Source organism: Pongo pygmaeus, chromosome 17 (assembly GCF_028885625.2).
Source record: "Pongo pygmaeus isolate AG05252 chromosome 17, NHGRI_mPonPyg2-v2.0_pri, whole genome shotgun sequence".
NCBI lineage: Eukaryota > Metazoa > Chordata > Mammalia > Primates > Hominidae > Pongo > Pongo pygmaeus.
This window is the reverse complement of record NC_072390.2, coordinates 37,712,121-37,734,944: the sequence shown is the minus strand read 5'-3', so window position 1 is coordinate 37,734,944 and position 22,824 is coordinate 37,712,121. Positions and strand designations below refer to the sequence as shown.

At 41.4% G+C, this 22,824-nt stretch overlaps 1 protein-coding gene across 16 annotated transcripts in view; it reads left to right on the top strand.

The window, feature by feature from the left end:
* The window catches only part of TMEM241 (transmembrane protein 241), a 204,390-nt gene that overhangs the window by 88,467 nt on the left and 93,099 nt on the right, over positions 1-22,824 (top strand). For 14 of the 16 annotated variants that reach the window (XR_008495461.2, XR_008495460.2, XR_008495459.2 and 11 more), the window contains 2 exons: positions 95-164; positions 4,470-4,563. Coding sequence is in view for 12 of the 16 variants with exons in the window: in XM_063653489.1 (XP_063509559.1) it covers positions 95-164; positions 4,470-4,563 (164 nt within the window). In the remaining 4 variants the exon portion in view is untranslated. Of the gene's footprint in view, positions 1-94; positions 165-4,469; positions 4,564-22,623; positions 22,795-22,824 lie in introns of those variants that run through there. The other 2 variants (XM_063653487.1, XM_063653492.1) reach the window with 2 other exon arrangements.

Sequence of the window (22,824 nt, the reverse complement as noted above, 5' to 3'; positions counted from 1 at the left end):
CTAAAGACGCCCTCCTTGTATTTCCTGGGGCAACGGGGCAGAGGGTCATGTGAGGCCTCATGGGTCACTGTTTCACCATTGCTGTTCCCCTCAGGTGATCTCTTCAGCGTCCTGGACTTCCCGTTCCTGTACTTCTACAGATTCCATGGCAGCTGCTGTGCCAGGTAATCGTAAGCTCACTCATTTGTATGCTTTCTGTGCTGCCCGCTGTGTCTTCCTCTCTGTGAAGATCAGGGTCACTGCTAGTGACCTGAGTGAGTGGCAGGAGAGAGTGGTGGTGGATGCAGGCGAGGAAGCAGTCATTATGTCACCAGCAGGCTGTCACTTAGCACCCTTAGATGCTCAGGGCCAGCTTGGGCCCTGCCAGGACCTCTGGCCCATGGAAGTGCCTCCGCCAAGGCAGTGGTTTTCGCACTTGCTCTAGAGCTAGGATTCTCCCACTTTTTTCCCCTTCCACAAGCGAATCTCACATAGAACTCCAATATATAAAACTGATTAAATGGATCCAGTTCAAGGGAAGATTTGGGTTCAGAATCCCACCCTCTCAGCTTTCCCCTTGGCCTCCTTCTTGCTCCTTAAGGCAACCTCCAAAATAACCTCCACCAAACCTGAGGACTCTGGGAAATAGATTTTGGAAACTGATGGCTAGGAGATATCTAGACAACAAGGTGATCATTAGTGCTTGGTCTTGGGAAGGACTCAGGGATATAGGCCAGTCGGAGGGCTACATCTGAACACACAGAAGTGTATCCTCACCCTCTCCCCATGTCCTGCCACGATCATCACTCTGCTTGACCTCATCATGCCGAGAAGTGGAAAGACTTATGTAGACAGGTCCAAAGCATGTGTGGTATCCTGATATGGTAGAAAGACTGACCTGGGTTGAACCCCAGAATTGCTGTTGCTAATTGTATGATCTTTGGGTCTTAAGCTTTGTGCCTGGCCTGATAAATGGTGGTCGTTATGATGATCTACTCAGGTTGACTGTAAATACAATATCAATAGATCATGAAGAATTGCTATGTAAAAATCAGGCCAACTGTTCCCACACATATCAAACAGTGCCTTGTGAAGCAGTGATTCTTTACAATGTTAAAAAGCTGCTATGTGGCTAGTGGATATGTCCTGCTCCTCTGGTGTGTTTGGGCCAAAAAAAAAAAAAAAAAAGAATTAATATTACAGAGTTTGTTTCTGCATTTGAGCCTTGGAATGATTTATTTATCACCCTCAGAAAAGTTTCAGGAAAATACTGACACAATTCACTTTCCTAGTTCCTGTCAATTGGTTAGGCCTTGCCCGTTAGCTGGGATCACATGGTGTGAGTGTTCGTGCTGGGCGGGCGGCTGCGGACTTGTCTCCCTTTGAGTCTGGTTATTTAGCAGCATGGGCAAGCAGGGTGTAGAGGGGAGGTCAACCATTGTTTGGTTATTTGGAACAGAGCAGCACAGTTCACAGCCCATTGATGTTGGCTTTGTGGGGTGACAATTGGGCTCTATTTTTGCCCCTTTTAATCTGCAACTTTCTCATAATGCAACATGATAAATCAGGGTTTTGTTTTATTCTAAAGATCTGGAAATCTCTGTTTGAATTGATGTGACTCTGTTACATTTTACCCATGCTTCTGTACAGAGCTCAGCCTCTTTGAGGAATGCATTGGTTTTCCCTGTGTCATTTCAGAGGCTCCACCATATCTCAGACTGAGCATTGTCATCTTCAGGAGGTTCTGGGGGAGCTCAGGAGGGGCACGGTAGCCATAGCCCAAAGACCCCATTAATCTGGGAATCTGTTCCCAGATTCCTTCATTTCTGGGAGCCTCCCTCTGCTTCTCAGATCTGCCTCCCTAGCAAGGGGTAGATGGGCTGAAAGTGCAAGGAGAAAGATAAGAGATCTATGAGTAATGTAAAAATGAGTCACAGACATAGAAGTTAAACGATGGAAAAGAGCCCCAGATGCTTCCAGAAGCCTGTCAGTCACAAACCTGCATGAGCTTATCCTGGCCCAGAGTCTGCACTGAGAGGACAGGTCAACATGGACTCATGCCACCCCTGTGGCTACAGGCATAAAGGAGAGGGAAAGACTCGAGGGAAAGGAAGTCTGGGAGGTTGGGCAGGCACCTGTGAAGTTGTTACTTCCTTGGATGCAGAGGTGGGAGCCACCAAGAGGAGCCTGGAGCACTGCTGCCTCCCTTTTCAGCCCTGCCCTCATGACCACCAGTGCCTGGCACATCTTTTTTTTTTTTTTTTTTTTTGAGACGGAATCTCGCTCTGTCACCCAGGTTGGAGTGCAGTGGTGCGATCTCGGCTCACTGCAAGCTCTGCCTCCCGGGTTCACCCATTCTCCTGCCTCAGCCTCCCGAGTAGCTGGGACTACAGGTGCCTGCCACCACACCAGGCTAATTTTTTTTTTTTTTTTGTATTTTTAGTAGAGATGGGGTTTCACTGTGTTAGCCAGGATGGTCTTGATCTCCTGACCTCGCGATCCACCCGCCTCGGCGTCCCAAAATGCTGAGATTACAGGTGTGAGCCACTGCGCCCAGCCACGTCTCACTGTTTGTCTAGCTGGTCAAGAACACATTTCCATGAAGCTTCACATCTTCCTCAGTTGTCCTGCCTCCAAATGCCAGGAAGAGTTTGGAGCTCCCTTTGCTATGGCCCTGGCCACACAGTGGCACTTTTGAAAATAGTTCCAGCACAGGCAACTACATCTGTCCACTGCTGTGCCAGCGCCCTTGCTGGTCCAGAGATCTGAAGAGCCACGGAGACCTGGATTCTAATTGTACCTGTACCCTAGTTTCATTGTTAATAAAGTGAGACTTTGGGGATAGGTAATCTTACTGTTCTAAAAGCCTCTGGTTTCCATTAAGATAGGATGAGGACTGCTATGATTATTTCTACTTTAAGGAAACTGAACCTGAGACAAAAAGGTGGGAAGGGGGTTTTGGCTAGGGTTACGAGGGTCAGTAAGCACAGCGAGGAATAGAAATCCAGGCACTGGGTGTGATTGGGTAGGCCTGCTGCTTACCCACGGGGCCTCTTTGCGTTTTGGGTGTGAGTAACTAGACATCTTAATCCGTAGCTGTTCAGCCTCCCATGACTGCTGATGCAAATCGTAACAAACTTTGCAGGTCATCAGGGCCAAACAGGCCGAAATACACACAGGGAAACCTAATGCCTGTCTTTAGTCCTGCCCCAAGAATGTGGCTGTGAACTAGTCTAATCTAATGAAGTGAAGGTACACATTTCTGTGACATTTGGCCTTAGGTGTGTTCAATTCAATTCAATCTGCTTCCAATTCACCCTGACAAGCATTTAGTTAATGTGTACCATAACTGAGGCACCATATTAGGCTCTGTTGAAAATACAAAGAGCAGCCCAAGATTGGGCTTTTCCTGCTCAGAGTTTATGATCAGCATTGGAGCTGCGCACCAGTGCCTGTATAAGGTCAGATGGAAGTGTGGCAGTCAAGGGTCTGGAGATGCAAATGAAGTACAACTCACAGGGCTTGCCTCTCTAGCTTGGAGTTACAACTGCAGTCATATCTCTTACTTTGCAATTTTCAAGTTCAAATAACAGTCACACTCAAACCACCACTTGCACATATTTGCATGAAGTCAGCCTTTCTCTCTCTCTCTCTCTCTCTCTCACACACACACACACACATACACACACACACACACACACACAGTCTGTCTCAACTCTTCCCCAGTTGTCCTGCCTTCAAATGCCAGGAAGCATTTGGAGCTCCCTTTGCTTTGGCCTTGGCCACACAGGGCACTTTTGAAAATAGTTCCAGCACAGGCAACTACATCTCCAACCACTGCTGTGCCCTTGCCCTTGTTGGTCCAGACTGGTGAATAGCCGCAAGATGCTGCCCCTTCCTCAGGTTCTCGAGTGGGGATCGTTCCATTCACACACATGTGTAGGCATCATTTCCAAAGCATACCTCCTATGGCAGGACAGCCTGGTTTGGGGGACTTCTGGCCTCAGCCATATGTGTCACTGAAGCCAGCCTTCCCCTTCAGATTCTTATGAGCCTGGAGGTCAGTCCAGATTCTCTCTTCTCATATGGTGATTTTCCATTTGGAAGTCTTTTCCTGCCAGTTTGTCTTGCTTGAAAAAAATTTAAGCTCTGCCTTGCCAAGCACCAAAACTCCAGAAGTTCTATGGGAAGGAACAGGAGGTGTTGCCCTCCACCTTTTTTTTCTTTCATGATTTAGCCAGAGGCCTCTGAAATTTCTTTGCACCATTCCTCTAATCAAAGTTCTGTCACCATAGCTCCTTAGAAAAGCAGAGCTTAATGACTTTAAAATTTTTTTTATTTTCATCCAGAGATCACAGATCTAGAAAACACAGATGAGGTAGAGGTTGCATAATAATTTGAAATTGATTGGTAAAACGTAGCAGAATCTAGTCAGCCATTGGCTAAGGGAAGACAAGCCTCACTAACAAAAGAATCTTTTCTCCTTCCAGTGGATTTTTGGGATTCTTTCTCATGTTCAGTACAGTGAAGCTAAAAAACCTTCTGGCCCCAGGGCAGTGTGCAGCCTGGATTTTCTTTGCTAAGGTAAGAGACAAGAGGGGTGGGAAATTCTCTCTCAAGAGCCTGTGTATCCAAAGATCTCAGAACCTGGGTAATGTGAAGTTGTTTGAGCTTCATGAGACCACTTCTAGGCACTGTCCCTGAGCCTGATCCTTCCTTCATTCACGTAATGATTTCTGAGGCCTGCTCATTTTATCAACATGGCATATTTCATCTTTCTCACAGTCCTGGAAGACAATCATGGATAGGCTCCTTATTTCCTTCCTGGAGGCTGTGCAGGTGTCCAGAGCTCAAGTGACTTACACAAGGGGACTCAGTCGATCCAAGGTGATAGATAAAGGAAGATAGACAAATGGCCAGGTTGGGGCATTTCTATGAAACCTTAGAAAAGGGAGTATTCTAAGAACGACCTCTGTGTATCTGAATGACTATGGGGGAAGCATAAGATAAAGTGGTGGGGAAACCACAAAGAAACAGAAGGAGCGGGGAAGTGGCTGTGGGATGACCAATCTTAACTGAAACATGATGGGGCCAACTTCTATTGGCACATTTCATTTCCTTAGTGCCTGTGAGGGAGGCAAGTTGTAGGGCTCTAGATGCTGCTTTCAAGGAGTAAGCCTCCTTAATTAATTAAATTTAATTTAATGAAATCGTTATTTAACTTGGGCTTTTAGTCATCTTTGTGTTTTATGGGTTGAATTTTCTCCAGAAAAAAACCTCAAACATTTTGCTTTGAAAATAAGATTCTTAATGATATTTTCATCCCCATGCGTTTTTTTGTTTGTTTTTGTTTTTGTTTTGTTTTGTTTTGTTTTGTTTTGTTTTGAGACAGGGTCTCACTCTGTTGCCCAGACTGTAGTGCAGTGGCATGATCTCAACTCATTGCAACCTCCGCCTCCCATGCTCAAGTGATCCTCCTGACTCAGCCTCCCGAGTAGCTGGGATTACAGGTGTGTGCCACCACACCCAGCTAATTTTTGTATTTTTAGTAGAGATGGAGTTTGACCATGTTGGCCAGGCTGTTCTCAAACTCCTAACCTCAAATGATCCACTCATCTCTGCCTCCCAAAGTGCTAGGATTACAGGTGTGAGCCACCGTGCTCGGCCCACATGGCCTATTTTTAAATAGCATTAATAATTCCAATTCTAGCAGAATGTAAAAAGTAGCTGAGATATTGATTTCTGGCATGACAGAGTGAGGAGGTTGATGAAACCTCTTCCCAAAAAACAGCTAGAAAGCTGGAAGAAAACTGTCAAAAACATCCATTTCAGCTCCCTAAAAATTGACCAAATACATAAAATAAACTGAGACGCATTTGTTCATGAAAACTATTAACCTTTGGGTAGGAACAGAACGAATCTGTGGTGTTCTTGCCTATCATCACTCCCATTCCCTCCTCCCCAGTGTGATAGTTCAACCAGAGCAGGCTAGGCTGTGAAAACCAGAAGCCTTACCGCCACCTCCAAGAGGGGTTCACTCTGTTTGGAGGATTGTCTGTTAAATAGGCCAAGTCGGTGGTGCATGAACACGAAAGTCCAGTAGCTTTACTAGCTTGAGTTGATAGTCCTCTTTGGAACAAGCAGTGGACCAATGGTCTAGTGGGGGACTTAATAGGTAGTTCTGAGAGATGAGACAGCTATCAGGGGCTTGATTTTTTTTTAATATGTCCCAGATTGAACTTAGTCTGTATATGAGCAGTAGTGATGGAACAGGCTCACATATTCCTGGCCAGCGGAGCCTGCATACACACACAGAGGAGCTGTGAAAGAGCTAGCAGAAAGTAAAAGCCAGGGCAGATGTGAAAACAGCCTGGGGTTTGAATGTGCTCTCCCAGCCCGCATACAGAGTCAGGAGCAGGGAGAAGCCTTTCTGGCCCAAGGTGTTGGAGCAAAATTTCTGACTAGTCTTTGCCAGAACACTAAGCTATGCAGACATGAGGATGACCCTTAGACACCAGAATTAAAAATAAAAACAAGAAAAAAATTTGAGTAAAGACATCAAGCTGTAGCTGTAGCTGTAGCTTATATGGGAGACAGATTTCACATTCACAGATTTAGTCCAGGAAAATCACTAAATAAGCAAAACAACAATAACAACAAATCTTGTGGGGAAAGTGAGATTTCAGAGTTGCTACCATATGTTATGTAAAAGGTTCAGTATTCAACAAAAACATGAGAGACATTCAGAGAAGCAAAATGTGATCTGTGTGTAGTAAAAAAGTGGTCAGTAGGAACTATCTCTGGGTGTCTGTCCTCAGAAGTAGGATTTAGCCTAAAGAGTCTACAGAGCAGCTATTTAAATTTATTCAGAAATCAAAAGGAAACCATGTTTAAAGAATTGAAGCAAAGAATCAGTGAATACAGAATCTCAATAAAGAGATATAAATTATTTACAGAAAGGAAAAGAAAGAACCACATGGAAATTCTAGAGGTAAAAAGTACCATAACTGAACTGAAAGTGCTCTAGAGGGACTCAACAGATTTGACATGGCAGAAGAAAGAATAAGTGAACTGGAAGGTAAAGCAAATGAAATAATTCAATCTAAAAAGATAGGTTTTTGTTTTGTTTTGTTTTGTTTTTTTGAGACAGAGTCTCGCTCTGTCACCCAGGCTGGAGTGCGGTGGTGTCATCTCAGCTCACTGCAACCTCCACTGCCTGGGTTCAAGTGATTCTCCTGCCTTAGCCTCCCGAGTAGCTGGGACTACAGGTGCGTGCCACCACGCCCGGCTGATATTTTGTATTTTTAGTAGAGATGGGGTTTCACCATGTTAGCCAGGATAGTCTCGATATCCTGACCTTGTGATCCACCTGCCTCGGCCTCCCGAAGTGCTGGGATTACAGGCGTGAGCCACCATGTCCAGCCAAAAACAGGTTTTTTTTTAAATTGAAGAAATGTGAACAGAGCCTCAGAGACCTGTGAGACATCAAATATAGCAACAAATATATGTGTAATAAGAATCCCAGAAGAGAAAAGAGGGTTAGAACAATATTTGAAGAAATAAATTTGTTGAAAAATATTAATTTACAGATTCAAGAAGTTCAGTGAGTCCCAAGTAAGATAAACAGAAAGAGATCTAGACACATTATAATCAAACTGTTGAAAGACAAAGGAGAAAATCTTGAAAGTGGCAAGAGGGAAATTATTCAACATATATGGGGGAACAACAGTGCAATTAGTGGCTAACTTCTCATCACAAACAGTGGAGGCCAGAAGGCAGTGGGGTGACACATTCAACATGCTGAAAGAAAAACCTGTCAACCAAGGATTTGATATACAGCAAAACTATTCTTCAAATATGAAAGAGAAATAAAAACATTCCTAGATGAATAAAAACTAAGAGATTTGTTGCTAGCAGCCATATCCATAATTACATTAAATATGAATAGACTAAATACCTGACAAAAAATAGAGATTGTCATATTGGATTTTTTAAAAACAAAACCCAGCTATATGAGCTATATGCTGTCTATAACAGTTATACCTTAAAGTAAAAGACAGAAGTAGGCTGGAAGTAAAAGGATGGAAGAACCACACAGACAGTTACCATAAGAGAGCTGGGTATAGTGGCTCTATTAAAATCAGACAAAATAGACTTTATAACAGGCAATATTACTAGAGAAAAAAATAGGGACATTTAATAATGATAAAAGTGTTAATGCGCTAGGAAGATATAACAGTTCTAAATATATATACACCTAAAACAGCACCCCAAGATATGTGAAGCAACAAGTAATAGAAAAGATAGATTATTTAACAATACTAATTGGAGATTTCAATACTGCACTCTCAGCAGTTGACAGAACAACTCCGTAGAAAAGCATGAATATAGAAGTACATAGAAGACTTGAACAACACTGTCAACCAATTGACATAACTGACATTTATGTGACACTCCACTAATTGATTTCAGAATACACATTCTTCTCAAGTGCACATGGAATATTCTCCACAATAGAGAGTATGCTGGTTGACAAAACAACTCCCAAGTTTTAAAAGATTGAAACCATATAAAGTATGTTCTCTGACCATAGCAGAATTAAATTTGAAATTCACAATAGAAAAAAATCTAGGAAAACCCCATTTATTTGGAAATTAAATATACTCCTAAATAGTCTGTGGGTCAAGGAAGAAATTACAATGGATATTAAAAATATTTTGAATCAAATGAAAACAGAAATACAACATATCAAAATTTATAGATGCAGCTAAAGTAGTGCTTGAAGGGAAATTTATATGTGTAAACACCTATATCAGAAATGAATGAAGGTCTCACATCAATAACTTATGCTTCCATCTTAAGAAACTAGAAAAGAAGAAAGGGCAAACTAAATTCAGAGTAAGCAGAAGGAAGGATATAATAAAGTTTAATGTGGAAATTAATGAAATAGAAAACAGAAAAATAATGTAGAATATTAATGTTGAGTCTTCGAAAACATCAGCAACATTGACAAACCTCTGGCTAGACTGACCAAGAAAATAAGAGAAAAGAGGCCAGGCATGGTGGCTCATACCTATAATCCAGGCACTTTGGGAGGCCAAGGCAGGAAGATCACTTCAGCCCAGGAATTCAAGACCAGCCTGGGTAACATAGTGAAACCCCATCTCTACAAGAAAAAATTTTTAAATGATTAGCTGAACATGGTGTCACATACCTGTAATCCTAGCTACTTGGGAGGCTGAAATGGGAGGATCACTTGAGAGGTCAAGGATACAGTGAGCCATGATCATGCCACTGCACTCCAGCCTGGGTGACAGAGTGAGACCCTGTCTCAGAGAGAGAGAGAGAGATAGGAGAGAAAACAGAGAGAGAGAGAGATGCAAATTATCAAAATTGGAAATGAAAAAAATTATGCTACTACTGATCCTATAGAAGCTAAAAGGATTGTATATTGTAAATAACTTCAGATTTTGAATAACTTTATGACCGAAAATTAGTCAAGTTAGATGAAATGGGCAAATTCCCAGAAAGGCACAAATAAGGAAAACTGACTCAAGAAGAAATGAAAAATCTGAATACATCCATAACAAGTAAATAAAAATAAGTCGTAATTTAAAATCTTTCTTAGGTTTTTAGGAAAAGAAAAGCTCAGCCCCAGTTGGCTTTATTGATGAATTCTATCAAATATTTAAAGAAGAAATTTTTTAAAACAAATTCTTTTAGAAACTAAAGGAAGAGGGAGTAACTCCCAAGTTATTCTATGAGGTGAGTTACCCAGCTATAAAGCCAGGTAAAACAAATAATAAGAAAATTACCAATATTCCTCATGAACACAGGGACAAGTATATTAGCAAAATCTTAGCAAACCAAATTTGGCAATGTATAAAAAGAATTACACACCATAATCAAGTGAGATTTATCTCAGGAATGCATAGTTGGTTTAACATACGAAAATTAATTAATGTAATACCTTATTTTCACAGAATAAAGAACAAAAATACATGATCATTTCAATAGGTTCAGAAAAATCATGACAAAATCTAGCATCTATTCATTATAAAAACTCTCAAAAAACTAGTAATATAAGAGAACCTGATAAAATCTGTGAGAATCCTATAACTAACATTATCTTTAACCGGGGAAGACTGAATACTTTCCCCCTAAGATCAGGAGCAACATAAGAATGTCCACTGTCACCATTTCTATTGAAAATTGGAATGGAGTTTTTAGGAATGCAATAGGCAGTGCAACAGGAAAAAAAAAAAGCATCCAGATTGGAAACGAAGAAATAAAATTGTCTTTATTCACAAATGAGACCATCATATATATAGAAAATCCCGAGGAAACTATAAAAATAGTTGAAGGCAGGCTGTGGTGGGTCATGCCTATAATCCTCGCACTTTCAGTGACTGAAGTGGGAAGATCACTTGAGACCAGCCTGGGCCACATAGTGAGATCCTGTTTCTACAAAAAAATAAGGAAAGTAGTCTGGCATGGTGACATGTGCCTATAGTCCCAGCTACTCAAGAGGCTGAGGCAGGAGAATTGCCAGAGCTCAGGAGTTTGAGGATGCAGTGAGCTATTATCACCACTGCACTCCAGCCTGAGTGACAGAGCAAGACCTTGTCTCTTAAATAAATAAATAAAACTAGTTTTACTTTAAAAATATTTTTTTTTTTGTAGAGATGGGGTCTTATGTTGCCCAAGCTAGTTTCAAACTCCTGGCCTCAAGCAATCGTCCCATCTCAGCCTCCCAAGGTGCTGGGATTATGGGTATGAGCCAGTGCACCCAGCTCAAAGTTTTATATATTAGTAATGAAAAGTCATGTTTATAAAAATAAAATTAAGAAAACAATTCCATTCACAATAGCATCAAAAAGGAAAAAATACTTTGGAACTTAACAACAAAGAAGTATAAAATTTATACATTGAAAACTATAAAACCTTTTTGAGAGGAATTAAATAAAATCTTAAAAAATCGAGAGATGCAGTATTGTTGAGATGGAACTTTTTCCTAAATTGATTCAATGTAATCCCTATCAAAATCCCAGCAGGCTTTTTTTTTTTGGTAGAAATTCACAAATTTATCTAAAATTTATTTGGAAATGCAATAGCCAAAACAATGTTGACAAAGATAAAGTTGGGGGACTTAAATTATGTGATTTGAAAATTTAGTACTAAGCTAGAATAATCAAGACCTTATGGTATTGGTGTAGGGATAGGCATTTATGTTCAATTGATTTTCAACAGAGGTGCCAATCACAATGAGGAAAGAATTGGTTTTTTGTTTGTTTGTTTGTTTGTTTTTTTGAGATGGAGTCTCCCTCTATCGCCCAGGCTGGAGTACAGTGGTGCGATCTTGGCTCACTGCAACCTCCGCCTCCCAAGTTCAAGCGATTCTTCTGCCTCAGCCTCCTGAGTAGCTGGGATTACAGGTGCCCAGCACCATGCCCGGCTAATTTTTGTATTTTTAGTAGAGACAGGGTTTCACCATGTTGGTCAGACTGGTCTTGAACTCCTGACCTGGCGATTCGCCCACCTCGGCCTCCCAAAGTGCTGGGATTACAGGCGTGAGCCACCGCGCCTGGCCAGGATTGTTTTTTCAACAAATGGTGTTGGAGCAATCAGATATCCATATACAAACCAACCTACAAATAAACAATCTTAGATCCTTGCTCGACATCATTAACTCAGAATGGGTCACAGACCTAAATGGAATACTAAAACTGGAAAACTATTAGAAGAAAACATAACAAAAAGCCTTAATGGCCTTGGGTTTGGCAGATTCTTAGATATGACACCAAAAGCATAAGTCATAAAATAATTGATAAAATGTGGTTTACTTAAAACCTTTTACAATTCAAAAGACACCATTAAGAAAATGAAAAAGTAGGCTGGGTGCTGTAGCTCACGCCTATAATCCCAGCACTTTGAGAGGCCGAGGTGGGTGGATCATGAGGTCAGGAGATCAAGACCATCCTAGCTAACATGGTGAAACCCTGTCTCTATTAAAAATACAAAAATTAGCCAGGCGTGATGGTGGGCACCTGTAGTCCCAGCTATTCGGGAGCCTGAGGCAGGAAAATGGCATGAACCCAGGAGGCGGAGCTTGCAGTGAGCCGAGATCGCGCCACTGCACTCCATCCTGGGCGACAGAACGAGACTCTGTCTCAAAACAAAAAAAAAAAAAAAAAAGGAAGAAAAAAAAGAAAAAGAAAATTAAAAGGTAAGCCACAGCCTAGGAGAAAGTAAAAGAATTCTTATACCTCAATGAGATGACCTATAACCCAATTTAAAAATGGCCTAAAGGAAAGCAGTTTGTTGATTGCTCAAAGAACTTAAAACAGAATTACCATTCAAAGCAGCAATCCCATTATTGGGCATATAGGCAAGGAATGTAAATTGTTCTACCATAAAGACACATGCACATGTATGTTCATCACAACACTGCCACAATAGCAAAGACATGGAATCAACCTAAATGCCCATCAATGGCAGACTGGATAAAGAAAATGTGGCACATATGTACTGTGGGATACTATGCAGCCATAAAAAAGAATGAGATTGGCCGAGCATGGTGGCTCACACCTGTAATCCCAACACATTGGGAGGCAGAGGCAGGTGGATCACCTGAGGTCAGGAGTTCGAGACCAGCCTGACCAACACGGTGAAAATACAAAAATTAGCTGGGCGTTGTGGTGCACACCTGTAATCCCAGCTACTCTGGAGGCTGAGGCAGGAGAATCACTTGAACCTGGGAGGTGGAGGTTTCAGTGAGCTGAGATAGCGCCATTGCACTCCAGTCTGGGCAACAAGAGCGAAACTCCATCTCAAAAAAAAAAAAAAAGAATGAGATCATGTCCTTTGCAGCAACATGGATGGAGCTGGAGGTCTTTATCCCAAGCGAATTAACATAGGAATAGAACAGCAAATATCACATGTTCTCACTTATAAGTGGGAATTAAACATTGAGAACACATGGATACAAAGAAAGTAACGGCTGACACTGGGGCCTACTTGAGGGTGAGGGATGGAAGGACAGAGAGGATTGAAAAACTACCTATTGGGTACTATTCTTATTACCTGGGTAATGAAATAATCTGTACATCAAACCCCTGTGACATGCAATTTACCTATATAACAAACCTGGGCATGTACCCCTGAACCTAAAATAAAAGTTAAAAAAAAAATACAAGTTAAAAATAAATAAATAGGCCAGGCTTGGTGGCTCAGACCTGTAATCCTAGCACTTTGAGAGGCGGAGGTGAGTGGATCACCTGAGGTCGGGAGGTTGAGACCAGCCTGACCAACATGGAGAAACCCCGTCTCTACTAAAAATACAAAATTAGCCAGGTGTGGTGGCGCATGCTTGTAATTCCAGCTACTCAGGAGCATGAGTCAGGAGAATTGCTTGAACCCAGGAACCAAGATCACACCATTGCACTCTAGCCTGGGCAACAAGAGCAAAACTCTGTCTCAAAAAAAATATTAATAATAAAAATAAAAAATAAAAATAAATAAATAAAATGATAATGTTGAGGCCAGACATAGTGGCTTATGCCTGTAATCCCAGCACTCTGGGAGGCCGAGGCAGGTGGATCACCTGAGATCAGTGGATCACCTGAGATCAGGAGTTCGACACCAGCCTGCTCAACATAGTGAAACCCTGTCTCTGCTAAACATACAAAAATTATCTGGGCGTGGTGGCACATGCCTGTAGTTCCAGCTACTTGGGAGGCCAAGGCAGGAAAATCGCTTGAACCCAGGAGGCAGAGGTTGCATTGAGCCAAGATTGTGCCACTGTACTCCAGTCTGGGTGACAGATCAAGACTCCATTTCAAAAAAAAAAAAAAGATAATGTTGATACTTATAAAAAATAAAACTGATCTAAACACATGAACGGGTATTTCATAAAAGAAGATATCTAAATGGTTAATAAGTACATAGGAAGGTGTTTGGCATCACTAGTCATTAGAGAAATGCAAATTGAAACCATGATGAGATATCACCACACACCCACTACTATAATTTTTTAAAAAGATACAGACAGTGCCAAATGTTGGCAAGGATGTGGAGAAACCAGAACATTCATAAATTGCTGGTAGGCATATATACAGCCACTTTCGAAAACAGTTTGGTAGTTTCTTAGAAGATTAAACATAAAGTGACTACAACCTAGCAATTCTTAAGAATCTACCCAAGAGAAATGAAAATATATGGCCACAAAAAACTCATACATGAGTGTTCATATTAGCATTATTCATAAGAAACCCAAACTGGAAATAATTCTAAATGTCCATCAACTAGTGAATATATAAACAAGATATAGTATATATATATACAATTTGGAATACTATTCAATAATCAGAAGGAATGGGCTATTAATACATTGCTACAGTGTGGATGAACCTCAAAAATATTATGCTAAGCTAAAGAATCCAGTCACAAAAGAATACATATAGTATTCCATTTGTGTGAAATGCCCATAAAAAGGCAAATTTATAGAGACGGAAAGTATACCAGTGGTTTCTTAGAGAAAGAAATTGACTGCGAATAGACTCAAAGGAAGTTTTTTGGCTAATGGAAACTTTCAAACTGGATTGTGGTGATAGTTGCATCATCATTTAAGTTAATTTATTAAATTTGTTCATTAACAATCATTACACTTTATAATAAGTGAATTTTATGGCATGCAAATTATCCCTGAAAGCTGTAAAGTAATAGTGCTCAAAGCATAGTGCTTAAATCCTGTCCTATAGGATTTAGGACATTTTTCTTTTTCCTGTGTATATGACTTTACCTATTTGACCACTAGTTTCAAGTCTCTTTTTTATTTATTGTATATTTCTTTTCTTCTTAAATTCTGAGGGAAGTTTATAATTTTCTCCTCAATACTTAATTCAGAAGAGGGAGGATTTTTAATTGGCTGCTGTGGTTTAATGCTAATTCTTCTTAAATGAAAATTGGATTCAATGAGCCATTAAGATCTATCTCTTCCAGCCTCGGGTACATCAAGCAACCTCCCCTCTCTCTCTCTTTTTCCTATTTGAAAATAAGCTTGTGATCCTCCGTGGTAGAATATGTATCCATTCTTTGAACCACCTACACATCAAAACGTGCTGACATTTGAAATACAACAAAATCGTACTTAGCAATAGAGCATTCCCATGATGTCATTGTGCCTACACTGGGTGCCAGCATGTTCAGAAAGTGACTCAGAAGGATGTTTCAGTGGTGCCAGAGGAGAATCGGGCTTATGTGAAGGTTAAAAAATACACGGGGAGGGAGGTCATTCAGGGAGTCGAGGGGCCTTCTTCACTGCTCCAAAAGGACCCACTTGGGGGCTGTTTTCGAAGATGTCACATCAACTTCATCAGTTCCAAGTTCTGAGAGAAGGCATCCATGTCTCTCTCTGGTCCTCACCTTTTTCAGTATCTTCCTCAGATCTGAGAATACTTAGCATTGGGAAAAAGTGCCTTCGAAGTCATTTTAGGTTGTTATCACTATTATTGTTGTTTTTCTCTCTGGGCATTTGAGAAAAAATTTAAGAAGCCAAAAGTATCAGAATATTTAGCAACGCTTTAAAAAATAATCTCTCATTTTGGTAAATTTGGGCATGTAAAATCTAACTGCATCTTCATAAAATCTCAGGATCCCCTCTCACATATGATGTAAAGCACTCAGGCAGAACAAAGCCAACAAATTGAAGAGAAATGCAGGGACATGTGTAGACGTGTAAGGAAGATGTGGTGTGTGTGAGTTTATAGTTTTCTCCTAGTCAGTTTCTCCAGCAGATTTCAATCCTCACATGAGAATTCTTCCTGGATTGAGTAGTGCCTTGTCTTACTCTTGTTAACTTCACACTGACTTGAGTTCTCAGCATCATTGGGAAGAAGCAGCGGAGGTCAGAGTGAGTTTGTGTGGCGCAAGAGCAAGGGGCGGAGAAGCTTTCCCGGACAGCAGCGGCAACGCTCGTGGGGCGTGAGGAGCCAGCCTGTGCTCCTCCTTTCAAAGCTGCCTCTGTAAGATCACTTTCTTCCTTTAAAGCTGATGCCATAACTGCTACCACCATCTCATATCCTGAAGACAATGACAGGCAGAAAACCCAGCCTTTGCCTGTTTTTTTCTATGGCCCTGGGAAAATAACTTTTCGTAGCTTGCTCAGAATAAGTCTCTTGATTTGGTTTCATTTATATTTTCCATTGTTAGAATTTCATCTTTCATATACACAGGACCAAGATGAAGGTGGCCCTCACTCTTGGGCCGTGCAGTGCTGGGTTGGTGCCTGAGTGTGAACAAGCACCTCCTCAAATGCCGCAGCCTAGACACCTCACTTGCCTCCCCTATCCCTTCCCTAAAACTATGTCATAATGTACTGCTGGCCTGAAACAGCTGGCAGCTCCAGGGGTTTTAAGATATACTCAATTCTCTTTTTTTTTTTTTAGAGACAGGATCTCTGTATCACCCAGCCCAGGGTGCTGTGATGCAATCATGCAACTGTATCCTCAAACTCTTGGCCTCAAGCAATCTTCCTGCCTCGGCCTCCCCAGTGGCTGAGACTATAGGCACGCACCACCATGCCAGGCTAATTTTATTTTTTTGTAGAGATGAGATCTTGTTATGTTGCCCAGGCACTAGATTCTTACAGTTTGGGTGTTACTAGAGGTGTCCTGGGCAGTGATAGGAGAGAGGCATACACGGAGGCTCTAGTCTTTTCCATGAGGTGCGTGGTAGAGAGACTGGGGTTTCAGGGGGAAAAAGGAAAGGAAGAAGTACTCACTGTTTGACTTTGGTCACTCTTCGCGGAACCCCTTTGCTCTAGTCTGAATGTCTATGTTCCCCTAACATTAATACGTTGAAATCCTAAGCCCCAAGGTCATGGTAGTAAGAGGCGGGGAATTTGGGAGAAGAGTAGCTCAGGAAGGCAGAGCCCTCATGAAGGGCATTAGTGTCCTTGTAAAAGAGGTCCCAGAGAGCTGCCTTGCTTCTTCCACCCTGAGGACGCTGTAAGAAAGTGCCATCTCTGAGACAGCAGCCCTCACCAGACACGGAATCTGCAGGGGCTGTGACCTTGGCCTTACCAGCCTCCAGAACTATGAGAGACAAATCTTTATTGTTTGTAAGCTACCCAGCCTATAGAATTTTGTTATAGCAGCCCAGATGGACTAAGACACCCTGTAATCCTCCATCGTTTCATCTGTAAAGCAAGGAGTCTGAACTAGAAAGATATCCAAAGATAGCGCACAAACGTTATGATGATAACAAGCTCTGACAGTGTTGACTATTGTATCTGGTATTCAAGACTAAATGCTAATCACATTTACATTCAATTGTAGCATTATATAATGATCTGCTAGGAACTATATTATTAATTATCAGTGCCTACTTAATAAAGCATTTGCCAGATTTAAAAATTATGTAATAGACTGATTAAAGTAGGAAATACGCAGCAATCTGACCTTCTTTCACCCCGTCTCCAAATTCCACCTTCTCTTGTGAATGATTGTGTTGTAAATGCTACAAGCAGTTAATTGGATTGTTTATCTCTCTTTTTGCTTTGTTTGGACAGTCAGAATTTATACTTATAGGCTGGATGTGGTGGATCATGCCTGTAATCCCAGCACTTTGGGAGGCCAAGGCAGGAGGATTGCTTAAGGCCAGGAGTTCAAGACCAGCCTGGGCAACATAGCAAGACCCTATTTCTACAAAAAGTTTTTTTTTAATTAGCCAGGTGTGGTGACTTGTACCTGTAGTCCCAGCTACTTGGGAGGTAGAGGCAGGAGGATTGCTTGAGCCAGGAGTTTGAGGCTGCAGTGAGCTATGATTGCACTACTGTACTCCAGCCTGAGCCACAGAGTGAGACCTTATTACACTTATGGCATGAGATTTTCCTTCCCATTGCTCCTTAGGATGGAATGGTGTTCATACTGTCAAAGTGAAAGATGGGCAAAGCCTTCTTAGACATGGTCCCATGTAAGTCCTAGAACCTGGAGCGCATTGTGGGTCCAGAAGTTGGGCACAGAGTCAAGGACCCCGGGGGGACATATTGCAAAATTAGAAAATGCTGGAACCTGTGATCCTAAGTGTTTCAAAGCAGAATATATGAGATAATGTATGTGAAAATGGCTGGGGGGTGGAAAAGTGCTCTGCAGACACAGAGCATTATGTAGAGTCATACAGACCTAGACCAAGACTTAATTTGAACCCAGCTTTTGAGTCTTGTCTGCCACTTTCTAGGTGTATGAATCATTTTTTCTCATCTGTAAACAATGCAATAATAATGTCTATGTTATTGAGAGGATTAAATAATATGTAGACAGCCCTAGATTAATGAGAGCCAGCAGTTGGCAGGTCTTCCTTGACTCCATCAATCTGCTGTTTTAATTCTCTCATGAAATTAACCGGTGATTTCCTGGGTCTGAATTTACTGTTTGTATTCGCTAGTTCTAGGTAGTGAATTTAGTTGTGGACTGTCTATTCTAGACACTGCTCAGAATTCAGCCTGCATGAGGACAAGGTCTCTCACTGCATATTTAGTCAGTTATTGTCTCACAAAAGAAGCAATTGATGCATCATTCACAATGTTTTTAAACCTATATAAAGAGTCATTGATTCAGAACATTTGCTCTGCATGTGAAAATGTATGTTTGGTGGTTTCCATGGAGACCACCCTGCTGGCTGTTCTGCGATCACTCACTAGCCTTAATTATACACTGGAATTGCCAGGGATCCTTCAAAGCTGTCTCCATAACAACGCCTCCTTGTGGGTAACATGACCGCCATCCTTGACCATGTCTCCCATATAGGAGTTTCCCTTAAGAGTTGAAAAGAGTCAGCTGGTTAATTTCAGCCTCTTTTTGATGTATCCTTATGAAGATCTCTTAGCTGCTTAGGAATTTTTCTGAGTTTCAACTGCCTATCTCTCCTGCTATTTTTCCAGGTTTCAGGAGCTTGGGTGAAAGTAATAGCAAGGCCTAATGTCTTTCTTTCTTCAGTGACATGTTGACATTGACATGTGTCTTGATCTACTGCCACAATATTGAACTAAGAAGGAGTCTTGGTTATGTCACTTTACTAGATAAAATTAAACCTGTTTGAAATATACCATGAACTCATGGAAGTGTTGTCAACAGATATTATTAAGATTCCATGTTCAGAATTTTAGAATGTCTTCAAGACCATTGGTAAAACTCTCAATGTTTCTGGTGGAATTAAGAGAAAAAGATGAATTTTTTTTTTAACGTGGAATAATCACACAGATTTCATGACTTCTAAATAATGTAATTTTTTTTTTTTTTTTTTGAGACGGAGTCTTGCTCTGTCGCCCAGACTGGAGTGCAGTGGCACGATCTCAGCTCACTGCAAGCTCTGCCTCCTGGGTTCGCACCATTTTCCTGCCTCAGCCTCCCGAGTAACTGGGACTACAGGTGCCCGCCACCACGCCCGGCTAATTTTTTTTTGTATTTTTAGTAGAGAGGGGGTTTCACCATGTTAGCCAGGATGGTCTCGATCTCCTGACCTTGTGAACCGCCCGCCTCGGCCTCCCAAAGTGCTGGGATTACAGGTGTGAACCACCACACCCAGCCTAAATAATGTAATTTTTTACCCTTCACTAATTTTTTGAGATACATTTGTAGGGAAGTTTCAAGGCTTAACATTGACTCATACCTTGAACTTCTGAGGTGGTGACAAGTAAACAAATCTCTCATAGTCTGTAATCATAGTTCTTATAGGTTCAATTTCTGGTACACACACACACACACACACTCTACAGGGGAAATCCTAGAAGTATGTTTACAAAGCCCATCACACTTTGCTCTCACTAGGTCAAGTCTATGCTGAACAGAGTTGGTTCTCTTCATTTTTCTACTTTGTATTCTATTACTACTGTTATTTCTTTCTTTCTAGTCATCCTTGCATTCTCATCCTGATTCCCACTGTCTCTTGGGTGGTGAGCCTGTTACTGTCTTTCTCTACCCCCTGGATGGTGAATGGTAATCACAAAAGAGGGGGCTCCTCTCCCCAGTTCACTATTTGAGGTTCTTCCCGTCTTAGCTGCTGAAGACACCTCACTCCTTCTTCCCATCACGTTTCAAAGTTCATTTCAGATATAACTTTCTCATAGCAGTTTAGCCTTCCTTTTCTTCCTTCAGTTGTTATTCAACACCTTCATATGTTCTGGAAGGGTCTGATGAAAATACATTGTTAAACCACATGAAGCTGTACTGTAATGTAACTTTTATATTGAAAGACCATGCTTAAAAAATCTAATTATGGCTGTTCCCTAATTAAATCATTTTTCTTTTTCACTGTCTCAGCGGCTATGGCAATGAGAATAATTTTTCATGGAAAATTAAAACCTAGAGGCAGCAGCATAATTTCCTTTGCAGACTCTCGCTCGGCAATAATAACAGCATGTCTGATGTCTTTCCATGACATCACCAATGAGGCGACAGGAACATGAAGTGGCAAGTTTGGGAGCTGCCATTCGCATGGAAACAGCCAGCCAAGAAGTTAGTTATCTGGGAGTTGTTTGTTTATGAACAAGGTTTTCCTGCAGGGAATGTGGGAGGAGAAATACAGTTTTGGATTCAGGAAAAATTTTTAAATTCCATTTCCTATTGTCAAAATAATTCATAGAGAAATGAGTGCTATGAGTGGACATTTTGCTGTTTTGAATAAGGTTCTTGTTTTTTTTTTTAATTTCCAGTTATGTTGTCTTCATTTTTTCCGAGCTATTTTTAGTGCCTTTGATCATCACAATCTTCTGTGTTGCAAAAATAGGATAACAATTCTGTTTCACAACTTCTGACTTGAATGAATTCGCTCATTTATCATTTGTTCATTTACTGGGGAGATGTCCTTACTTTCTGTAAACTTCCTGACTCTAAGGTTTTTATGGGTGCCATTAGTGTCCCAGATAATTTTTTTAAAAATGAAAGTCATTTTTGCAACATAAAGGCCAGTTAATTGGGAATATTTGCACGGCCTCCTCTAGGGGATGAATTGATGTGTGCTTGGTTTATTGTAGTATGGTGTCCAATAAATGAGTGTGGGGTGAGTACTCACTCAAAAACTGATTTTATTCTGCACACCTTTGCACTCTTGTCAGAAACAGAGAAAGGTGGAATTCTGCTCCATTTTCTTGTGATATACCCATTCCTTCCTTTCTTTGTGCCATTTATTATATAGGGGTTCGGTTTTCTTTTTAAAGACCCTCTGTGTGTATCCCTAAAACTAAGTTCCCTAAGGTGTGGCTGAACATAGGGTAGTTAGCAAAGAGCACAGCAAGTTCTGCTGGTGCCTAAACCAGAGGGCAGACCATGGCCAGGACCAATGGCCTGTGTCAGCAGAGTGACTGCTGTAGTCAAAGCAGACCTAGATGAAGCAGCTCTTGGGAAATTTGAAGGAGTAGACTTTTTTATGGGAAAGCTAAGTTTGGATGCATCAATGATAGAAAGGCGTGACATGTAAATTTGGAAGAATTTTAGCAGATATTTACTTGGTGCAATTTTGTGAAAATAACTGTTCTGTTACATTGTGCCTTAGAGACATCTTGGTGGCCTGGTACCCGGATGCCTCCTCAGACTTGTTTTCCTGTTCTATCTCCAAAAGTGGAATTTGTATAAAGTGTAGTTATTCACCCATTTTTTTCCTGCTTAAAATTGCTCTCCTCTCTTACAAAAAGTAGTCCACATTTGCTTTTTCTCCTTCTTGCTTTCTTTCTTTCTTTTTTTTTTTTTGAGACAGAGTCTCACTCTGTCGCCGAGGCTGGAGTGCAGTGGCGCCATCTCAGCTCACTGCAATCTCTGCCTCCCAGTTCAAGCAATTCTCTTGCCTCTGCCTCCTGAGTAGCTGGGACTACAGGCCCACGCCACCAAGCCCAGTTAATTTTTGTATTTTTTTTAGTAGAGACGGGGTTTTACCATGTTGGCCAGGCTGGTCTCAAACCCCTGACCTCAAGTGATCCGCCTGCCTGGACCTCCCAAAATGCTGGAATTACAGTCATAAGCCACCATGCCCGGCCGGCCCCTTTTCCCCTTCTTCACTCTACATTGGCACTTTGCGCTAACCTGGTCGTTCTTTAGATAAAGATTTTTGGTGTTGTTTTGTTTATGTATAAGTAGACTGTGTCTGATTTTACGGCCAGACAGTGAAGTACGAGCAAATTGTGCTTGTTTATAGGACTCCAAAATAGCCAGTTAGTCAAGAATGCAACAAGAAAAGTTTTTAAGTCAACAACTAATTGTTTTGTATCATGTAAATACAACTAGCCATGAGACTGAATTTGTAATTTTGGTTGTTTCTGTGCAGTTTGACAGGAGAAGGATTGAGGGGGAGGATTGTGTGGGGAACAGGGTCTCCCTGGCCACATTTCCATGTCAGTCTTCTTGTGTGAGCTCTCGGGTGGTGTGGGGTGGGGCTTGCTGTACAAGGAGCAGGCCCAGGGTTGCATCTGTGTCCAAGAAGAATTCTGTCTTGTTTCTTTCCTGCCTCACTCTCAGGCCATTATTCCTTACTTGGGGCTTTATGTGTTTTCTGCACAATTTTCTGGCATGGTTATGGTTGGCCTTGAATATAGTAGGTGATTAGTCAATATTTGATATATCAAATGCCCACCACTTTCCCTTTTCTCCCCTTCAGGAGAAGAAAAGTAAAGGAAAACAGAAAAATAATAATAATCAGGTAACTGTACTTCCCAACAATCCACCTGCTGTATCAGCCTGTGAGCCCAAGGAAGGCAGGGCACATCTTACTCAGGGTTACATCCCCAGCACCTAGCAGAGCACCCAGAGGCATAATTTGAATTGCAAAAGAGTTGGTGACTTTTACGTACTTCCAAAA